This window comes from Strongylocentrotus purpuratus, unplaced genomic scaffold (genome assembly GCF_000002235.5).
Source record: "Strongylocentrotus purpuratus isolate Spur 01 unplaced genomic scaffold, Spur_5.0 spur5_scaffold_14, whole genome shotgun sequence".
NCBI lineage: Eukaryota > Metazoa > Echinodermata > Echinoidea > Camarodonta > Strongylocentrotidae > Strongylocentrotus > Strongylocentrotus purpuratus.
This window is the reverse complement of record NW_022145599.1, coordinates 13,169,696-13,192,105: the sequence shown is the minus strand read 5'-3', so window position 1 is coordinate 13,192,105 and position 22,410 is coordinate 13,169,696. Positions and strand designations below refer to the sequence as shown.

Genomic DNA, 22,410 nt, shown 5'->3' with positions numbered 1-22,410 from the left:
AAAAAACAGATAACATAATATTTTGTATAATTATATTGTATGTATTCTTATTTTCATTCACAAAAGGACCTCACTTCAAGCTTATGCTTTATAAGATGACCCCTTTTCTGTGTATATTCTAGCTCTCAACTGTAAATAGTCTACTTTGATTAATGGTGTATTAACCGCACCTTTTTGCCGCCGAAAAAAATTCAAAGTCGGGGGCGAAAAAGAGGGGTGCGGTTAATACACGAGGGCGGTTTATACAACGTTAATTACGGTATGCTTACAGCAAGAAGGAGATCAACTCGTACACTTTGACATAGAATTAAACACCCTTCTGCTTCTCAACGGAGGATATCGTCTGCAGAGACTGAGAGCAAGAAGGGGATTAATACATAGCACTTAGCATGTACATCTAATGTCCTTCTGCCCTTCATCCTATCTGCAGAAGAAAAAAAATTACCCTGCTATGCAACAAGGAGATAGCTCAAGAATTTACAAATATCGCTCATAAAATTGGAAAGAGTCTAAATTTGAGTTTGAACAATGCTCATATTTCCTGAATGCACTGCTTGAATGCGGATGACACCATATGAAAACAAATTATGTGATGTGCACTCTGTTTTGATTAGCACTAATTATTACCATGAAGCTCATAGCCGGCATATGCAATTTATGCTATGAGCATGCAGTGCATATGTAAGAAATACCTGCTCATTATACAAGAGTTAATTAACCGAACCATGTGTAATATATTATATGTACAGGTAGTGGGGGAGCTTGCTGCAAGGTAGAAAGGCAGAAATTTGCAAATGACCCTGGAAAAATTAATAAAAATTTTCAGCAAGTATTAATGAAATTCAGTAATTTCCTGGCCTGCAATCGTTGTAAACACTTGTCCACAAAGGTATTGAGATCGCAAAACAACATATTTTCCAACACGATCAGTTTTAAAAAGAGGTGGATGAAGTTTGATTAGATTTTACTGTTTACATCAGGTATTGTTGGGGATTACTATACTATCATGGTATTTTGGCTCGTAAATAATCATTCAAAATGATATTCAGGCTGCTAGCTTAACATTGATTTCATGCAGGGGGATATAAAAGGCATAAGAAAAATAAACAAAATATACTTTTTAGCCTACATGATTATTTGCATTTTTAACATGACAGCAGATTGTTTCATTGAATTCCTTTCAGGTTGCAGCCTATTCAGTTCATTTTTTTGTCCTTGTCCAAAATTTTATGTAATATATCTGATTGTAATACTGAAATAAAATTGAATTGAATTAATTAAATTGAATCGAATTGAATGCTTGTTTGTAATATTGTCTGTAATGAAACCAGTACCGGTGTTATCTCTCTGTGTGATACTATATGAGCTGACATCCTTGTGGCTCCACAAAAGACTCATAATGTAGAAAAAAATCTCAAAGATGCAAACAAAAAGGTTTAAATATTATAGCAGGCAAGTAAAAAAAAATATATGGATAGCGTATGAGGGCTGGCTGGTCAAGCCGCCCTAATAATAATTATGATATCAATCAAGTCAGTTTGGAAGAACTATATCTGGTGACAGAATTATGAGACTCAGGGTGAAGTTATTGCAAGTATGTCATGCTATTCCTGGGGGCTAGATTCTCCTCCCTTTCCAATATATCCAGCTGTTCATAAAATGATCTTAACAGTCACTTATCTAGTGCATGTATACCAAGGTCGCGTGTACGTGTATACTGGTAGTGGTAGAGGCAGCGCCCACAATAGCTGTATGATGATGGAAAATATTATTTCTAAACGTTCAAAGTTAAAGGTACAAATTAACTATTAGAAAATTCATGCCACAATATCGATCATTTAGACATGAACTGCTGATTTAAATCTCAAATGTAAAAAAGTTTTAAAAAATGATATTTCATCTGAAATTACCCAAACTCATCCAATACCTTTTTCACTCTAGTTCTCATACATCCATCAAAATAAATACCAGTTGTTAAATTACCATTAAATGTATGGGTGTGTATTGTATGCATTAAAAATAATGAAAATAAATCACCATCCATCGCAAGAGCATAAAAATTCTGGTCTATTAATATCCATACTTATCTCACTGCACTAATGACTACCATTAGATGTCTATTGTACAGCAGATGTCGAGGAACAGTGTACATATGTAGCGCAATTGGCGCGGGGTTTGGGCGGACTAATGATGTGCCGTTTCAATTAATTAATACATCACAGCTGCATGCCAATCAATTATCAACTCACAGTCATAGATATTGTAACACCATAATCGCAGACAGCTTGATTTTATTGTTCTATTTGGTGTTCTTACTCGTTCGGACCACCCAATGTTTCTGAGTCACAGAATTAAATATAAATTATTCCATACCGAAGGCTCAGTATTGACACGAACATTGGATATGATTATATTTATTCAATTCCTCATTTAAATTAGGTTTTATTATGCATTTAAAGAACATTTATGTTTGGAGCCAACAGGCAATCAGGCATTTTAACTCTCAGATCATGTTCAGATCATGTTCAGATCATGTTCAGATCATGTTGAGATCATGTTTAAACATGAAAGCTTAGACCTTGGACTATATTATAAACTTCATTTGTTGAACCCAATTTTTAGCAAAAAGGCCCGGCATCGGTTCAAATTTTAGTAGAATACATGTCTATAAGTTAACGCCCTTCTGGCACCAAAACTGACTATATATATATATATATATATATATATATATATATATGTTTGAGTTTTTTTGTTATCTTTCCTTTACAAGGAGAGTTAGGGAATGCATGCCAAGGTTTCTAAAATATGTTGCTCTGCTCCTAACAAACCAACATAGGAGTGCTTAAAGGTAAAAACCAGTATTGGAAACACCCCAATTTCAAAAAATTGAAATGGAAGCTCTCATTACCAATCATGTGAAAGAATATGTTTTGACTAATACATGATGATAAAAAATTTGCCGGAAAACCGTCTACTAATTCATATATTTGGTAAATTTGTTTCTCTCATGGTCTGTGAGAGATATAGGGTAGTCCCATATACATCTTTCTGTGTATAGTGCTTGTAACTTTACGAAGAATGGGCCAAATTTCTTATCATTTTGATGATTCCAGAACCTTGCAGATGCTAGATGCTAGATGATCAACCTTTTCTGATCGATTCCACAACGTTTCTTTCACAATGCAATCGCATGACCATAACTGGTCTTTACCTTTAATAACAATTAGCTACTGGTACATACCACTACTATCTTCCTCCAATAACATATCATTTACTTTAAGTACCACCAGTATCACAATTTAAACAAGGTATTTACTCTGTACAAGCAATCGATGTGTATCTTGACAGTAAAGTAAACTGCTGGCAATAAAACTTTGTGTACAATCGGAGATAATTGGGGAACGTTACACAGCCTATCAGCTGAAGTTGTAAGGCCAATGCCAATACCAAAGTTATCCTCTAATCTGTGTAAATACCAGGCTAATATACCTTAATACCTGGATTTCTCCCAGTTTGACCATATACTGGCTTGGTAGGTAGCAAAAGAATATATACAGAGCATCTACGAGGGGAAAAAAAGTTACACCAGCAGAAATAAAACCATGTGAGAAGAGAGCAATATATATACCTGGAATGCTGAGGGGGGGGGGGGGGGTCTTACACATATTATTAGGAGCTCTGGGAAAGGGGAAAGATTGATTTTTGTTTTGGATACAGCCAATAAAAATCCATCAATTTTTTTAAGCTTTACTTTACAAGACATACATTTTAATCTAGAGATTTTTGTACAGGGCTGCTCATTATCTATTTGGGGGTTGGGGGGGGGGGGGGGGGAGGTGCAGAGCAAAATTAAGGAAACTTTTTGAACCTGGCTCCTGTACATGTTTTGAAATTTGGGGCCTGAATTTGATCAGGGTCCCTATGAAATGTTGAGCCCTGCTCTCATTAACAAGAAAATGTTGAGATTGAAAATAATTTACTTTATATGTGGTGTTTTTTTAACCCAGGCCCTCTTTACATTTAAAACTTAGGGGGGATTTGAGGTAAATTTAAGGGGCCCCTGTTAGCTTTGAGCCCTGCTATCATTAATAAGAAAATGTTGAGATTGAAACATTTCCTATCGATCTTAAACATTTCTCTGCTTTCTCTACTCTGCTACAACTATGTGTGAGGCTTCATTCCAGTCGATACCCTATTAAATATCTATAACATTCCTACTTCATGTTCCTTGGGAAAGCGAGGAGCATGCTCTTAGTCTCGAGGGCACTTGTAATGGTGGTGTAAGCATCCTGATTTTATCTTGACGATGCGTTTGATGGGAAGGTGTACTGGCTTACTCTCTAGTGAAGGGGAAGGGCCTGGAGATAGATATGAATAAATCATGATGATATCAAAAACACTGTCTGGCTCTTCTCCCATGTCATCAACCAACATCAAAGTGGAAGGCTGGGACTGTGCTTAACGCAATACACTGTAATCCTAAGTTGAAAATTAGGCAGTTTTTATATTTTTACAGAATGTGAAGGAAAATGTGATACATAACTCCAATCAATACTTCATGTGTTGAGAGCCAGACAGGAGTCTATAAAGGAAGCTGGCATTTCAAAACAGGCTTCTCGTTCTTAGCACATGAATTACGTTTTTTGTTGTTGGTGTTTTTTTGGTCCCATACGTTGCAAAATGAGATGAAAAATTAACAATCAACACTGCATGCATTATTTGTACGTCTGGTCAATTCTCTGGGGGGGGGGGGCCTATTTAATTATTCTATTTATTTATTTTACATCTTTAGACAGAGTTACATGTTCAGCTACATAATCATTACAGAACATTGTAAAAAACATTTAAAAAGGCTGGTTTACAACTTGATACAGTCTTTGGCAGATCTTCCTTATTAGGAATCTGTATTAAACATGTGACCCATCCAACAAAATACGTACATTGGACTTTCCCTAGTAGCTAGTCTTGTGATCTCATCATGCCCTGTGCCACAATTTGTAGATCGTAAGTGAAAGAGTCGGACCATCCGCCTGACAGGAAATGAGAGGTGACTTGAAGTGGTGAATAAAAAAGCATTTAACCTGAATTACTTCAGTCATGACGATTTTTGTTTGGTTTAGTTTTTCATCGTGAGATGATTCAGAAGAGTGTCGTAAGGCAAGAAGCAACCCTTATCGCTTTATGCATGGGCACGAAGCTGATGAAATGGTGTAAATATGTAATTAGCACCTGACGTGTCCACATTCATGTTATTTTGATCAAATCTTGCGCTCATATTCTGCTTTTACAAATGAACGGGCTACTGTCGGCTCATGGCATTGCCCCCTTAAAAGATTCACACTATTTATCTCAATACAATCATGTATGAATCCTTTCTATTGAAAATCAAACTACTAGATAGCTCTTTATATGAAGAGTTCATACTGTTATGGGTCTTCTAAATGTCACAGGAAAAAGTCATAATAAATTGAATAAAAACAAAATGGCTTCATTATGTTACCATGGAAACTTCGTACTCTCAAGTCTTCAAAACCAGATAAGAGGCCACAAATAAACATGTAATTCAATATCTTCTCACAATCTCTTGACCTTTCAGAAAAGATGCAATGAGATAAGATGCAATGAGAGATAACCTCAGACACGAAGACAGCAGTCATCGATGGAACCATTTGTTCCACATTAGCTGGATCTTCAAGTAATTAGCAGTGTCCTGATAATAAAAATTAGTCATGTGGTAGAATGAGGGCGAGACAAACGGGCAGCAAATCACTTAGTAGCTAAGTAACCCCTAAACAAACAGGACATGCATCTTTGGATGTAGTGCAGAGCTGTGTTTGTTGATGGTGCTGAGAAAGCACTATTGATCATATAATAAATCTGTTATGGTTTGCTTTTCTTAAAGTTATTAACCTTAATTGGTAACTTACAAATGGGGTAATGAACCAAAGAGGCTTCAAATTGATATCTAAAGCAAGAATGGGATAGGAGTATTCTTGAGGTTAAATTAAACATATTTTTGAGGCTACAGGAAACCTACACATACCTCTAAACAGTCTCACTGCACGGTATTCTGATATATTTTTAATCACTGGTTTCAGGAGACTATTAGACCCCATACTCACTCACTTCCTAGGCCGATCTAGACTATACTATACTGAACGTGTATACTGAACAGCTCATCATTAGACTTCTACATTATTTTTTTAATAGGATTTTCCTCTACTGTTCCACAAGAGGTAGACTGAGATAGAACAAGGAAATGAATGGGCCTACTGTCATGTTTGAAACTTAATAGAATGTAAACAGCAAAGGGAAACCACACTGCCCCCATGTTTTCATCATAAATATTTATATTATCATGAGCTACTTCCTATTAACGAGAAGGATATTAAATCGCATCCTTTACACAGAGTCAATACCCTCGAGCATTGTCAGCCTTTTTATGAGCTGATGAATCTGTCATATCAATCATTGTACGGATTTGTCACTTCGTAACATCGACAGGGACATGTCATATTGCATTAATGGCTTCCAAAGGGACAACCCCTGCCATTTCTAGAGAGAGAATTAGGGTAAAATAAGGGAAATAATTCTGCACAATATTTACCATATATAACATACACATTGATTCTATTAATTTCATCAGAAAAGAAACAAATCTCTCGACGGGACCGTCGTCGAGAGATTGCTAGTGAAACCAGAAAGAACCCTTATTCAATGGTCACATCAAGATAACTTTTTTTCTGAATGAAATGAATGGATAAAAGTGACAAGTTTCATGGGACACATTGCATGCAATCACCCATAAAATGATGATGCAGAACATTTCTTTCAGAAGCATAAAGGTTATTTACACTACACTACGAAGTACGAATGCCTCCGTTCTCAAGATTTGATTTAGATCTTGATCTGACCTCCCGGAGGCCAAACTGAGTACACGGTTGTCATGGCAACATGCCGCAAAGAAGGAAAGCAAAGATTTCCTGATCCTGGTTGGGTTTCTATGTTATTCCTAATCACCGGGCGTGATCATCCTACCAACAAGGAACCAAGTTCACTGAACAGATAGTAAACAGGTAGGCCTACGTATCGAGGGGTCAGTGACACAAAGACGTAACTCCATTTTGACCATTTTGAGAAAAAGTGGTTTATGTGTCACTGAGCACTTGGGCCTAGGAGTTAAGTCTGTGTTTCACTAGACATTGAATTCAATGGGGTGTTGGGTGGAGTTAGGTCTTTGTGTTTCCTGGAAAGCCCACATTTTTCTGAACATTTTGATATCGAATACTCATTTTGGCAAAATATGGAGTTACGTCTTTGTGTCACTGAACCCTCCATATGTCTTGGTATGACTCATTCTCTAGTATTAAACCCACTCATATACATGAATGCCCATATATGGTATCAGTTTGAATTGATGCTTATTAAAGGTCAAGCTGTTTCTGTTATCTCTCTTGGAAAAGGAAGATTGGTGGTTATTATCGCTTCCTATAATGTATTACCTGGTACTCTTGTTTTTGCTTACTGTAAGCAGTAGGCCTGAAAATGAACTTTAAGAGGATCATTTCAGACAGCAACAAACTACAGCAACTTCAGTATTTGCTGCCTATTCACTGCATTGTTGTTTTTTTCTTTTCTTTTTCTCTTAATACAAAATCAGTACGAAACTTTGAGGTAATATGACATAATAACAATCAGAGTTGCATTTACTCTGGTCAAATTTAGCTCAAGAAATTGCCAATGAAACTATGAAACTTGTCCCAAATATGATTTCAAATGATTGCTTGTACAAAAACTCTTTGTTAGGAAAGAATCACTTTCATGATCAAAATATGAGAGATAGCATGGAGACAGATTGTCACCAGTAAACAGCAACTCTGAAAACTTCGGGATCTAGCCCCAATTTGCATCATGAATATATCCTCAGGCAGTATTGATCAGGCAAACGAGTAAGAAGCTTAGAGTATTATTACAGAAATCTGTATGGATTAGATGAGTAAGCTCCCCATCAAACTTGGAGGAAAAATGACAAGAGGGAAATTTTTCTCTTTTTTTCCCCCCATACTATGGGCTAGTTTAATTCCTCAATCTCAATTCTCAATCCAAATACTAGGGATTCATGTTCAACTTATTTAGAAGATGCTTTGGGAAACAACTTTTTCAGTATTTAATGAGTCCTTTCATATCTAGCATTTTAAAGTGAATACTAGAGGGTTTTGACATTCACAGAAATCTATGGTACAATAATGCTTAAAATGCTTTTTTTTTGTGGTTGAGTGGTTGTACAATGTAAACTGAAACCACTTTTAAAAATGCTAACCGTACTTGTATTATGTAATAATTTCCGCTCTTAGGCCATGGATATGTTATACAGTGAAACCTGTATATAAAGACCACTCAAGGGAAACATGAAAAGTGATCTTTATAGGCAGGTGGTTTTTACGTACAGTTTCCTTTAGTACAGGTTTTAATGAGATACCTTATTCAAGGGAAACAAAAAATGTAATCTTTATAAATACCGTAGGTGGTCTTTCTATACAGTTGGTCGCTAAAGCAGATTTGACTGTATAATTATCCTATCCATGCTTAGGCCTTGCTGCTGCATTATGTACTGTACCACAATTATGATTGCAGCACATCAGTGCTATGTACAGGTATTATACGTACCACATTTATGCAATGCCATACTCTATTTTAGTGCATATTATTAATGTACCAGTCTGCTCATTAATTAGTCAACCCCAATACATCCATTAATACATCCACTGGTCCACTAAAAGCCGCAGTGCAATTTAGCGACCCAGTTATTTATTATAATTATTCTCTTCCACAGTGCTACATATGTTAATAGTAATGTGGATATGAGGGTAAGATATATCCGCCATCATGAATAATATAACAGTTATGAAAGGATTGTGGTAGACTGGTAGTGATCAAATATAGGTCAGCCATACTATGCTCCCCAGTATATACCAGTAATGAAAGTTATTAAATGCCTCAAATTGAGAAGAATACTGTTATCAGAAAAAAATATCTGGCTCAGTTGTGTCATCAGGATGTAAAGAAATGTATAATCATTTCCATTTGAATGTCAGTAAATCATGAATGTTATTAAAAGCCTCAAATTTAGTAGAATACTGTTATCAGAAAAAATATCTGGCTCAGTTGTGCTATCAGGATGTAAAGAAATGTAAAATAATTTCCATTTGAATGTCAGTAATATAATTTCAAATGTGAAGTTTATAAAGAATGACAAATACTTCATTGTATGTGTCTACGTAGAAGTTTGGAACTTGAATACACAGTCAAACCTGTCTATAGCAACTGCCCAAGGGAAACACAAAAAGTGGTCTTTGTAGACAGGTTCCTTTCGTACATGTTTAAAAAAGAAACTTTTTTCAAGGGTAAGAAAAAAAATGTGTTCTTTGTAGACAGGTGGTCATGAAAGCAGGTTTGACTGTAATTACAATGCAAGTGTGAACAGTACCGCGTACTACTATTCTAATCATGTTTACATTCATCTATATCCACCTTCCCTAGGTGATGCCATAGATAAAATCAAATTCAGGACTTTAAACTCTTATTCCTTAACTAATTTTACTGGCCTTTGACCTGTCTGTAATGAAAGATTGAAAGCCCTAATCACAATATTTTGATTAATCACCTCTGTTGGAGGAGTTCTCGTTAATCCAGAACTGTTTCTATGAGACAACTAACCATTAATCATGGTGATTTTGTGGTCAGTATGGCATTCACTTTCTATGCTGCTGCTGTCATAAGCTGAAGCAAAAAGCTATTAAAAGATCTATTGTCAATTTAATAGCGATGAGAGATGAAATATTTTGACATCTATCACTACAGCTATCTATTCCAACCAGTGCAATAAATATACCTGAAATAGCAAAATTCATGACATTTTTAAACTTTTTTTTATACTAGACTGTCATGATTATGAATGATGTAATGTAGCTGGAAAATTTTGTTCTTCTTCAAAATATGGTGAGACTATTTTTGTAGGCAAGTAGAAATTACATTTCCATTATGAGCCATTCGTTATAGCTTTTACCAAAATGGTTAATAATTAAAAATTCCCAAATATCCTTTTGCCTGATGATTTGGCAATTTAGTCAATGTCAATCTCTGTTTAATATCCCATTAAACTCTGTTGCATACAGGAGATAATTCGTATTAACCTTGAGGCTTCAACTAGCAATGTGATATCTACTCTATTCTCAGATCATTTTACCCTTAATTATTTTCCAAGGCCATAATGCTTTTGCGGTAACAATATAATGAGCATACAGTCATGATGATCAGCAAATGAGCGAGGTGGGCAAAAATTCTCTCATACTTTAATGTAGTGGAAGTAGTCTGCACGCACAAACCCTTTATCAGTTGTACATTTTAACAAGATGTCTGAAACTCTGAACTGCAAGACTATGTAGGCCATGTGCTGTGCATATACAGTAGCTGTATGCCCTTGACCATGGTTATATATCCATGTCTTGACACAGCCAGACATTGATAAGAGTTAGGCTAGGCTCAATGATTTTGTGGAAATTGTGTTTTAGTGTCAAATTAAAGTCTGTTCCTGGAGACTACTCTGTAAGAAAGTAAGTGACTGTTCATAATTTACCTAATGGATCTATAAAGTATGCAATAACTTATTGATGCTCATGGTCATTCATGCTTTTAAGTAGACGGCAGTCTCGACTTCTGGTTATGACACATATCAAATTATATGAAAATGGACAAATATCCTGGTATATCGACAAGGTGCTTTGGCTTTTGACAATTAAGATTAACTTTCAGTCATCTGCATTGTGGTAATTTGTGAAGCATTATGGAACAGATTACGAACCATCATCATTAGTATTACCATTACTGATAACATAATACTCAAGTTGGCTATATGTTTGTAAGAAAAAAATAATAGCACAATACAGTTAAAAACCTAAATTATTCACACCCTTACCAAGCTTTTTTTTTCTTTCAGTTTGTGGAAGAAAAAAAAAAAATCAAAATTTATGTTTCTTGTGAATGTAAATAATTAAAGCTTACATCTAAAATTATTCAACAAAGGCCCTACTTCAACCAGTCCACCTTTAATTCTTGAGTTACGACCAAAAAATCAAATTAACAATGGGTATCAATAATGTGTTGTTAACTGCATATCTCACAAATATTTCAAATTCAAATGCATGCATTTCAAGTAGTCGCATGAATGAATGTGAAGGAACATTCAGAATGATTAATTATAGCATGAAAGGCTCTATTTAATAGAAATGTTGGCTTCATACAGAAATAAACCCAACTCAATCATTTAGTAGATAAAGCTGATCATAAATTTTGATAAATTTGGCATATTTTCAGATAAGGCCTCCATCCAAGTCACTGTATGATTGGCATCATGGGTGCTATTTTTAAATAGACTTTGCGATATATTAAAAGATTTGATCAATTACAGCAAGATTATCCTCTGGACCAAGAGATTTAAGGTTGGGCCTACACTACAGCACTGTTCTCACTGCCAAAATCTCTCTCTCTCTCTAGCTCTCTTTGAAACATGATCTATGATGATGTAAATGTGACCAGAGCATATGGGATATTCAGGTGTGCATATGGATCATCAAGAGAACGGTTTTCTATTTAAATTTAATTATGGGTGTCTCTTTCCTGGGGACATAGTGAGGCTGGTATTCCATTAACCCGTTATTAATGAACGAACTGCAATACTTGGAATTCTACATACATTAGTTGTTGACATGTCAAGCAAGACTTCAGGTTGTCAACATCAAGCTTCGTTTAAAAAGCATGCATACAATTTGAGTATGTAAGTAAAGCGGTCTATTATATAGAATTTGATTTGATTTGATTTGATTTATTTTTTTCTGTTTGATTTTCTTTTTCTTTTGCATTTTTACAAATATATAACAAACATTGCAAATTTACACATGACAAACGAATATTTGTAGAATAAAGTAAGGCTGGCTGTAACTAATTGGCATTTATCTAGTAACAATATGTGGCAGTGTGAACATTTGCCACCCCACCTGTATGTGATCAGTAAAGTAGCCCCACGGTTGACTAATGAGACAACGAGGCCATGATGATCAGTTCAATAGACAAAAGACAGGTTTGATCTGGAAGAGGGCCAACAGGAGATATCTAAAAACTATTAAACGAACGAGGTGCTACTACTTTATCTATTTTTGTAGTAATCTTGATGCTATCTTTATGAAATTTAATTTCTCCACTCAATCCATTTGCTTGTTCATCTCTTGTGCCTCTCAATCTTATCAGTGACGTGAAAAGTCATGAAATAAGGCTGAAACGGCCTTTCAAGAAGGGACACTGAAAAGAAATCAACTAAGGAAAGTAAATGAACTGATCTCCTGATTGTCTTATGGTATCTTTGAATCGCACATATCAAAAGTAACCCAATTGTCTGGAGGGCCGAGAAGAACTTTTTGCATGGGGATGACCTTTAACAAATAAAAAAGGATCGATTGCAATTTTGTGTTGAAATTGAAATGCCATGCATTCAAGTACAAATTATCCATTGTTTTAATAAATGAAGAATGTGAACAATTTTGGGGGAGGGGGGGGGGCATTGCAGAATATCTAAAGGAGCCAGATAACTAGATTTAGGTAATTTTAGTAGATTATGAAGTTGGAAGTGGAACATACATCCTGGTATCATTCACAAACTTAATCTACCAGATATATAATTACTAGTAACTAATTACTCCTCTTCTTTCTTCTTTTCTCTCTCTGCTTGTTCAAACTGGTGTTTGTATTGCTTACCGGTAGTTTAGATTTCGTACAAACTTCCTAAAGCAAATCATGTCTAGACAAAAGTACCTGATCACCTAGAGGAAGTGAACATACAAAAACATTTAGTATGTGCTACTATTTAACATGTAAGTAAGATATTGATCAATGCAAACACATTCAGTTTCATATTTACATTGATTTGACTGTGTCTCTATTCACTTGAGTCAACATTTGTCAAACTTCTTTATCAACAGATAACATTTGTCTGAGACCAAAGCCTATGATAATAAAATATAGGTATTTTTAGACTCTTGTACTGTGACAACGGTGTTTGACGACATCAACATTGAAACTGTCAGAGGCAAATGACCCTCACCTTGGGATGTGTCATATGACTAATTCCTAGAATTTTTTTTTCATGCTTTCGTGGCTTTGAGGCAAATCTTTACTCACATTGATATACATTTGCACATTGTACCTGAATCTAAAATCCTATACCTTCAAGAATTCAGACTATAGCATTGATCGGGAGAACTTCTTCCGGATGGACATACAATTTATATACCGGTATGTCTATGAACTAACTGGTAAACAAGTCCACACCCTATGCAATGCAAACATATATCTCTCCTAGGGCTACATGTATGTAGGAATGGAGAGGGTTAACCATTTACAGAGCTCTTATAGATGAGATGAAAGAGATACAGGTCTAGTACAAGTATTCCTTGGGAACTGAAAGGGGAATGAACATTGTTTTATTCGGAGCCACAAGGACATTAACTGTGTGTTCAGGAGTGAGCCTATGAGTTAACTACCTTGTGACACATGATCTTGAAGTTACTGCGTATACAAAAGAGATCATGAAAGTTCAGTTAAAATAAAAATTATATTAATTAAGATTACTGATCTAACGTAGATGTGGTGTTTTTCTTGCACCAACGTGCGTCTCCCATTGGTTTACAATTAAAAACTTGTAATTATATTATAACGTAATGCCCGTATTCGTGTAGCAAGTTCGATGCAAATGCTTGGAATAAGAAGACTATTAAATTCTAAAGATATTATATTTTGACCTGAAATACCCCTCTGCTTTTTATATCATTGAGGAAGCAAAAGACGGAATAAAGATGTAAATCTCTTAAGAAATCTCTTCATCTCTTTCCCAATTCCCCATCTCGAGGAGTCACTCCTCCGCCTTATCAATCATCCATCCATTGTTAGTCACCTAGCAGCGCTCAAAATCCTCTCACAATCATGTCCTAATAGCCTAATCCCAAAAAGCAAATGCGTCATGGCAGCAGCATCGAACTGTTGATCTGACACATGTACATGTACAGTACACTGAATCAATCACGGCGGCGGGCATTCTACATCTTTTGGTTGTCAGGTTATCTGCCGTCTGGGGGAGGGGGGGGGGGCGTTTCACAAAACTTGTCATCAGTGACAAATGAACGTTTTTGTTATAAGCTACTGAAATCCTTGCTTCTGATTGGTTATCAGCAGATTTGTCACTGATTTTTGTCATTTGTCATTGAAAAAAGTCTTTGAGAAACAGGTCCATAGGGGGGTGTTTCACAAAACTTGTCATCAGTGACAAATGAAAGTTTTTGTTATACGCTACTGAAATCCTTGCTTCTGATTGGTTATCAGCAGATTTGTCACTGATTTTTGTCTTTGTGAAACGGGTCCCTGGTTTATCAGCACAGAGCAGGTGGGAGAATCAGGGAGAATTAGCGCTGCATGAAGCAGGATGTGCCACGATGAATTATAAAGCATGCCTCATGAATTACTAATTATGGAATGGAGGGTGCACACGGTGTAATACCCTGTAGGCCGAGAGCTAGAATGGCGTTGCTGTGCAGCACTTTGCATAGAGTTAACACCCTTCTGGCTCTCAGCAGCCGATTTGCTCTCTAGGACTATCTTGTGGATTTCCTCTTTGTCTTTAGATCTGTCTTTATGAGTAGGTTGATGTATTAAGGAACCTGTCTCACACTGAGAAATAGTGCAACACTCATAGTCATGGTGTTCTCACCCTGAAAATACTATTATTCTGGAATTTAACAGAATATTGTTTGTAAAATTCTCAAATGGTGCATTGCAAAAGTTGAATGAATAGCCTCTAAAAGTACTATGTATGGATATGTATGCAATATAAATGTGGCTATTGATATCATTGTTATTTAGTTGTATACACAAGCTCTTTAAAATATTTTCTATAGAAAATGTGAATTCCTTGGGGGCTGATATTACATTTTATCTTTATTTTTCTTACAGTTTTTTTTTCATAAAGCAGCTTTTCTGAGCTCGATCTACAGGGCTCTTAACTTGTTGGTGCTTGGACCCAATATCAAAGAAAATGATAAAAACCTCAAAGTTAATCATTCAGTTAGTGGACAAATTGTGAAAAATTAAGAATTTCAACCTGAAATATATTGCAGATTCAAGTGAATCTTCTCTCTTTTGATTCATTCTACCTTCGTTATACTGTCAAATTACAAAGAAATCGATTCAAGTTTTCCTTCTCTTTTTCCTGAAGATAACGGAATCAAGTGTTAAGGTGCAAGCACCTACAAATATATTGCGCCCTTTTTTGCCCCAGAATGTTGCACTCTTCAGTGTACAAAAAACTCATATCTATTACAATAAGGGAGTTTACAGATAGCACATGGTACAAATGACCCCAAATATCCACAGATCTTTTACACATGGAGAAGTTCCACTTTGAACATCTTAGAATAATAACTGCCAAAGTCCTAGATGTGATTCATGAATACCTTTTGTTTGACCTCTTGAAAAGAATACTGCGTATCATAGAATGTACCGTTGGTGCATAAATGAATAATGTTACATAACTTTCATGAGCGCATATCCAGTATTCATCTCAGTGTGGGTTTTACCATTTTGGTACGAATGACCTTTATCTGCCCATGCGCAGATTGTATCTGTAAACTCCCTTATACAATATACAGGGTATCTTTTTAATGGATGAACCCACTATCACATTTCAATTTGTTTATGAAAACAGGTTCTCTCTACCGGTACCTGTCAATAGTTCAAACATGTAAATGCAGGTACCTGGTAGCCAAATGTGAAAAGCACTTTCCTGAGTCAATGGAAAGTTGAATAAAAGGATTACATAACAATGCCTATCAGTGGTCTTCTTGTTCAAACATTGGATACAATACAACTACAAGTGTGGGGCACTTCAGTGTTTGTGTCTCCATGTGGCAGCTATGACAGCCTTGAGAGATCTGTTTAGTTACAGCCTTGGAAACCGAGAAGAGCCGAGAAGAAATTCTAGAACGGTGTAGTGCAACTTCTTTTCACGAACATATTGCATTCTTTCATCCATTAACTACAGAACTTTTTCATTTTTGTGTCTGTGTTTCTCTCTCTCTCTCTCTCTCTAACATTAATAACATTTAAGTATATTACAAAGATGTCTGCAACCGCTAACTTTTGCTATTCTCTACAATGTATAAGTAATGATATCAAATACTGATGCAGTATTACGCTATCCACATTCTCTAATCTGTGATATATGAAACATAGTTTTGTTACTCGAATAAAACTACATTTCTAAACAAAAATAACAAAAACAACAAAAGGTACTTCAACAATGACAGTTCTGCTACAATGTACTCCTAATGTCGTTATTGTCGTCACGTGTGCAACACTTGATGTATCTAGAAATGAGTAAGATCTAGACAAATGCTATGAAATTAAAAAACTATCATTAGTATTATTGTTGTGTTATTTTTTCATGCATACATCTCTTTGATCCAGGTAGAGTGCCATATTTGGTAGAAAAAGCTGTTTGAAGAAAAGTTGGAAATTAGGAAAAAACAAACAATTTTTTTATTCTTCCCTCAAGAAATAAACTGTAATACAGGACCATGAAATAATATGCAAAGCTTTGAAATTGTTACAAGTAACTATGTTATTGCTCAGTGCATGTATTTCATATTAGAAAGGAGGTGTGGTGGTAGATATATGCACTACCGGTTTGTTGCTTTTTAGAAGCATATACATGTACATGACAGTTTTAAAGAATAAGCAAAAATACTTTCCAGATATATATATATATAAGTTAATAAAGAACTTTATACCAAAAGACCAAGGGTTATAATTACAAAAGAAGGAAATATTATAAATCATTGAAACATTAATAGACTTTGATGACAGGTCATCTCGTATTCAATCTGTCTCTCTATAATAGAATGAAAGAAAACTAAACTGAATACTTCAGACTCTTCCAATTTCAATTACAAGGCTTTATAACCTGTGATTAATCTCAAGATCACCCACGTAAACTCCACCTCAGAAAGGACTAGTAACTGAAGAAAAAGGATTCAATTAATTAATATCAGAAAGAAGGAAATCATCAGATAAACATTGTCTATACGTTTTGTGTTTATATTGTTAATTTTGTTTTGCATACATCTACTTGATCCTGGAACCGTGTCGTAGCTGGCGGATGCAATCTCTGTTTAGGGAATGTTGGAAATAAGGCAAAACAAAATAATTTTCATTATATTATATAACTGCGATGCAAGGTCATCAAATAACAAAAAGTTGGATTGGTTAAAAATCTGCTTATCAGGTCAAATCAATTTAATAAAGGGCTTGTTGCGTGAATAAATACTTTGACTGGTTGATATCACAAATGTTAGTTTTGTTTTATAGATACAAACAAAAGTTTCTCGTCCACTTTGATTCTGTCTTATTAAAAGCTACAGACTTTAAGAATTTGTTTTGAAATCTTACCGAGACCGAGCTCCATGTCTTGTTCATGCTCTTTCTTCCCGCAGAATTCTTTGTCGATGATGTAGGCCCCGACAACGAGGAGAGGGAAACAGATGAAGGTTAACACTGCTTCCCAGAGTTCCACTTCATTGGGCGAACTAACCTGCAATGCAAACAAAAGTATATCTTTAGTCCCATCAGTAGAGAATCAAGTTTGCGCTAGTTAGAGGAATTCCTGAAAAAACACTTCAGTCAGGTTTGGATCCGTTACGAGTAAATGTGTCCAGGTATCGTGTTTTAATAGGCTTTTTCGCAAAGGACTCTTTGTTCGGGAGGATGAGAAATTTAATTCACATTTGCCACCCTCCCCCTGGTGTAAATGGGTAACTAATGTGGTAGGGAGATTCAAATCGGGGGGGGGGGGGGGGGCTCAACTATAACTGGTTCATTTTAAATCTTACAATGAATATATAGTAATATGCATCTGGTAGTATCCTTTTTAATTTCAAGGCAAAGAAATAAAGCTACAGTCCCATATACGTCCCGGACCGTCCCGGACCATCCCGGACCCCATCCGGGGTGATCCGGGATTCGGTCCGTGTTGACACCGTGTTGGCACCGGGGTGGTCCTGGATGGTCCTGGATGGTCCTGGATGGTCCTGGATGGTCCTGGATGGTCCTGGATGGTCCTGGGCGGTCCGGGAGTCGACCCCGGATGTTTTTGACGGTCAAAAACTGCCGGGGTGGTCCGGGACGGTCCGGGACAATAGTTTGATCCGGGGTGATCCGTGTAGCCACCGTGCTGGGTCCGGGGTCATCCGTAGTGGCGCCGGGGCGGTCCGTGTTGATCCGTGGCAGTCCGGGAGTGAGTTATTGACCGCCCAGGACCATCCAGGACCATCCAGGACCATCCAGGACCACCCCGGTGCCAACACGGTGTCAACACGGACCGAATCCCGGATCACCCCGGATGGGGTCCGGGATGGTCCGGGACGGTCCGGGACGTATATGGGACTGTAGCTTAAAAGCATCACACTTTTTTGAACAAAACATCCCGGACCATCCCGGATCACCCCAGACCATGGTCCGGGATGGTCCGGAGTGGTCCGTGCTCGTCCGTGCTGGTCCGGCTTTATATGGGACTGGGGCTTAAGGAGCATAGAAATGAACACAGAAAGACAGAAATACCACCAACTAGCGAATATCAATAGCGAATATCAATATAAACAACAACAAAAAAGGATCCCTTTTTAAAAAGAAAAGACCGAGCATGTAGTGTTCCTACACTGTAGCTTTAATAAAACTTACCTGAAGAGCGATGTATAACCAGATGTACGCAAAAAGAGAGAAACTTGTTGTGACAGCAAACACTTTTATCCTCTTGATTCGTCTCGTCTCCCCTTCGGGTATACCCATGATGCAAACAGCAGTGATAATGAGTAAGTTGAAGGCGGCCGACCCGACGATGGTGCTCGGTCCCAGGGGTCCCGACTGGAACCCGTTTCCTGCGATCTCAATAACGGAGAGTAAGATCTCCGGGGCGCTGGACCCCAAAGCCATGAGGGTGAGGTTGGCTACTGTGTCGTTCCAGACGCGGATTTCGACCTCTTCCACCTCACCGGCGTTGTTGACGATCTTGAGCTTCTTGGTCATACTGGTGATGACCTCGATGGCGCACATGAAGATGTCGGCGATGATGGCCACGCCCATGAAGCTCCAGAGGAGACCGAGCAGGTAGATGAAGGCTCGGAAGCCGTGGTTCCATCCCGACTCGTCGGTCAGAGGGAGGATGAGACCAAGGGCGGAGCATTTGTCCTCTCCGTCCATAAGTTCAGAGCCATTCCCATCCATTCTGAGGTTGGTGGTGGTGACCCTTCGGCTGAAGACTCTTGAACCACCTGGTTGTCCTTTAACACACGGTTGCTTCGCACAACCCTGGATGTCAAACCTTCAGAGCCTGGAAGATAGAATGATAAAAAAATTGTTTATTATCTACATCAATTACTTATAAAATAGACCCTCCTTCTCATCTAATAAAGTAAAATACATATATGTTTTGTTCAGAGAGTATTTAATTCAATATCTAAGAATGGCAAGCTCCTTATATTCACATATATTGTTTTCAAATGTTTACATGTGTACTATCACCATGAGTAGTCAATATAAAGCACTGATTACACGTATGGTTTTAGTTGTCGACAGTGTTTTGTCATGGTGTGAACAAAATATGAACAGGGATAATTAAAGAAAATGGCACACAGGTCTCTGTTTAACAAATTTTTCTAAATAAAAATGTTGTCACTCGTAAATGCACATGAGTAACTTTCTTCCATTTAATGTTTTAACTTAACCTTGCAGATGATAACCCTTTCTGAATATGTACACTTTGGTGTTTTTATTGCTGTGGTTAGTGTGGAAAGTAAACAAACTTATTTATTTAATACCCATCACATTGTGCATTTAATTCAGAGCAATGCAAATAATAATAACACAAACATAGAACACCAGATGATCTTTTCTTACAGTGAAAAGTAAAGTATACACTCATTTGCTTTCATAATTTTTTTATTGGCCTCAATAAATATTTGCCATAGGCTACTCAGGATCACTAAGGACTCTAGAGAATACCGGTAACCCAATCAAGAGGTCTGTTGGCAGACTCGGGCTAATCGTTTACATATCAACGATGGGCCATAATACACTTTGTACACACTGGTGTCATACAGTATTCATACATGATAGAATATTATCTGTTGAGAGCCAGAAGGGTGTTTACTCTGTGGATAAGGGTTATAGGGCCCTTCTGGATCTCAGCAAATATTATGGTATGGTTTTGACCTCTTGACCTCCCGGGTAAAAGCACATTGTCAAAAAAACATGCTCTCTACAGGGTGATACAACAATTATCAGTCTATGAGAATATTTGTGCAGGTTATGTAGAGGGCAACTTCAAGTGTTAACCACTTGCATTGGCATTTATTTAGCAAGCTCCAAAATTGAATGTATTTCAGTGAGAACAAAATATTAATATTTTCTGCACTGATGGCTATGGATAACACTGGAGCTCTGTCGATGCAAGCCTCATTACAATGTAAAAACAAATGTCTGCATGCACACACGTACTGTACATCACATTACATGTCAATGACAATTTAGCAAAGTCTAAATCTCTGCTGATGAAAAAGTAATTACTTTCAGTTTCACGTTCTCTAAACATAAATTTCATAATTTTTGAAATGCTATTATTCTCTTGCCTCACAGACCGCAATCACAAAATCAAACTACACCCATTTTTACAACCTCGGTCCTCTCACTCTCATATTTTCATCCATCTCTCCATCCATCCACATCAATCTCCATCTCTTTCTCTCTCCCTTGACCCCCCCCCCCTTCCCCTCTATGTACCTCTTTTCCCCCTGAGATTATAAATTTGCCTGAGCGTGTGTAATCAGCTATACCATGAAATCGTTACAAGCATTTGATCAGCAATAAATTGTCTACAGGCACTGCCTTCCGCATATTTGCCAATCCTGCCTGTGCAAACTGGAGTACATCGTATATCGTATTAGATGCATCCATTCAACTGAGAAATATTTGGTATTCAATGTCATAAAATGTCATCTTTTGAGCTGGATCTATTTAAACTTGTAGCAGTCAGGATGCATGAATCGATGCTTCACTTGGTATGATTACTTTACATGCAAACATTCATTAAATGCCTATATAGCCATAATATGAAGTTCCTGAAATAATATTCCATTCAAAAAAAATATTTAACCAAATTTGATATTGATGTGAAATTGTACAGGACACAAATCTCAATGCACATTAACTGTGTGCAGTATATTGAAAGAAATACATTACAAGCATACAGTAAAAAAAATATTAAAAAAATTAAAAGAAAGAAAGAGGGAGGATAACAAAACATCTGTTCAGAACCAAAGGGCGTTAACTCTGTGTTGAAGCATATTATGAGTTAGCGACCTTGTGGCCCCATACATAGAAAATGTACATTTATTGTGAGAAATTTATATTTGTATCTGAATTCAGCATTTGCATCTTGCTTCCGGATCAATCGTGTCAAGGCCATGCACAAAACGCTTCTAAATATGGATGTAAACAGTTGCCGAGAATCAATATTCCTCGTATACAGAGATGAGTGAGTTGTAACATATCTCCTGCACGAATGAAAGGACCTTGAACTTGTATAATGATATGAATCTCTCCGTCTGCCATCACTATTAGAGGGTATACACGTACTTGTACATCATAAACAGATTCCTCTATTTGTTGGATTACCAGGGTCGGTCGTTTACCTGTTTTGATTGAGATTAATGAACCATAGCCATTCATCAACAAATACTTGAAGCAGACAATCTATGGAGTGTACTTGCAATCATACTGTACTACTGTGAACAGCAGGTGCCGAAAATGCATGCCTGACACAGTTCAGTGGAAAAAAGAAAAGAGATCTGAAATAGAGTACTGAAGTGTGTCATTATAGACTGGCCAAGTTGGCAAGGTTGCTGGTTCCAAACAATTTACATGGTGGTCACACTAAGGCTGTGCACAACCAGCGCCAAACACTGAATTTGCCCTGCTCAAACCCGTTGCTTCAATGATTTCACTGTGAACCTCATGCACAGGCTCTGTTGTTTAGAACCAGTAACCTGAACGACAAGCAAACGTGATGTACTACATGATCAACAACAACAAAATGTATACGAATCAGGAATTATAACCTTTAAACCGAGTTTTGTAATTTTAAATGTGAAAACAAATGAATTTTCCTGATTTATGTTTCGTGAGCATGTGAAATAGCTTAAATCTGTATATAACAAAGGCTCTGATTCAACCAGTCCATTTTCATTCTTGAGTGACAAA

At 36.8% G+C, this 22,410-nt stretch overlaps 1 protein-coding gene across 6 annotated transcripts in view; it reads right to left on the bottom strand.

Moving 5' to 3' along the window:
- LOC590169 (sodium/calcium exchanger 3) overlaps positions 1–22,410 on the bottom strand; it is a 64,889-nt gene that overhangs the window by 20,106 nt on the left and 22,373 nt on the right. For all 6 annotated transcript variants that reach the window (XM_011674472.2, XM_789782.5, XM_011674473.2 and 3 more), the window contains exons 2-3: positions 18,835–19,483; positions 17,548–17,689 (exon numbers count right to left, since the gene is read on the bottom strand). In XM_011674472.2, coding sequence (XP_011672774.1) covers positions 17,548–17,689; positions 18,835–19,377 — 685 coding nt within the window. In that variant the 5' untranslated portion in view covers positions 19,378–19,483. The remainder of the gene's footprint in view (positions 1–17,547; positions 17,690–18,834; positions 19,484–22,410) is intronic.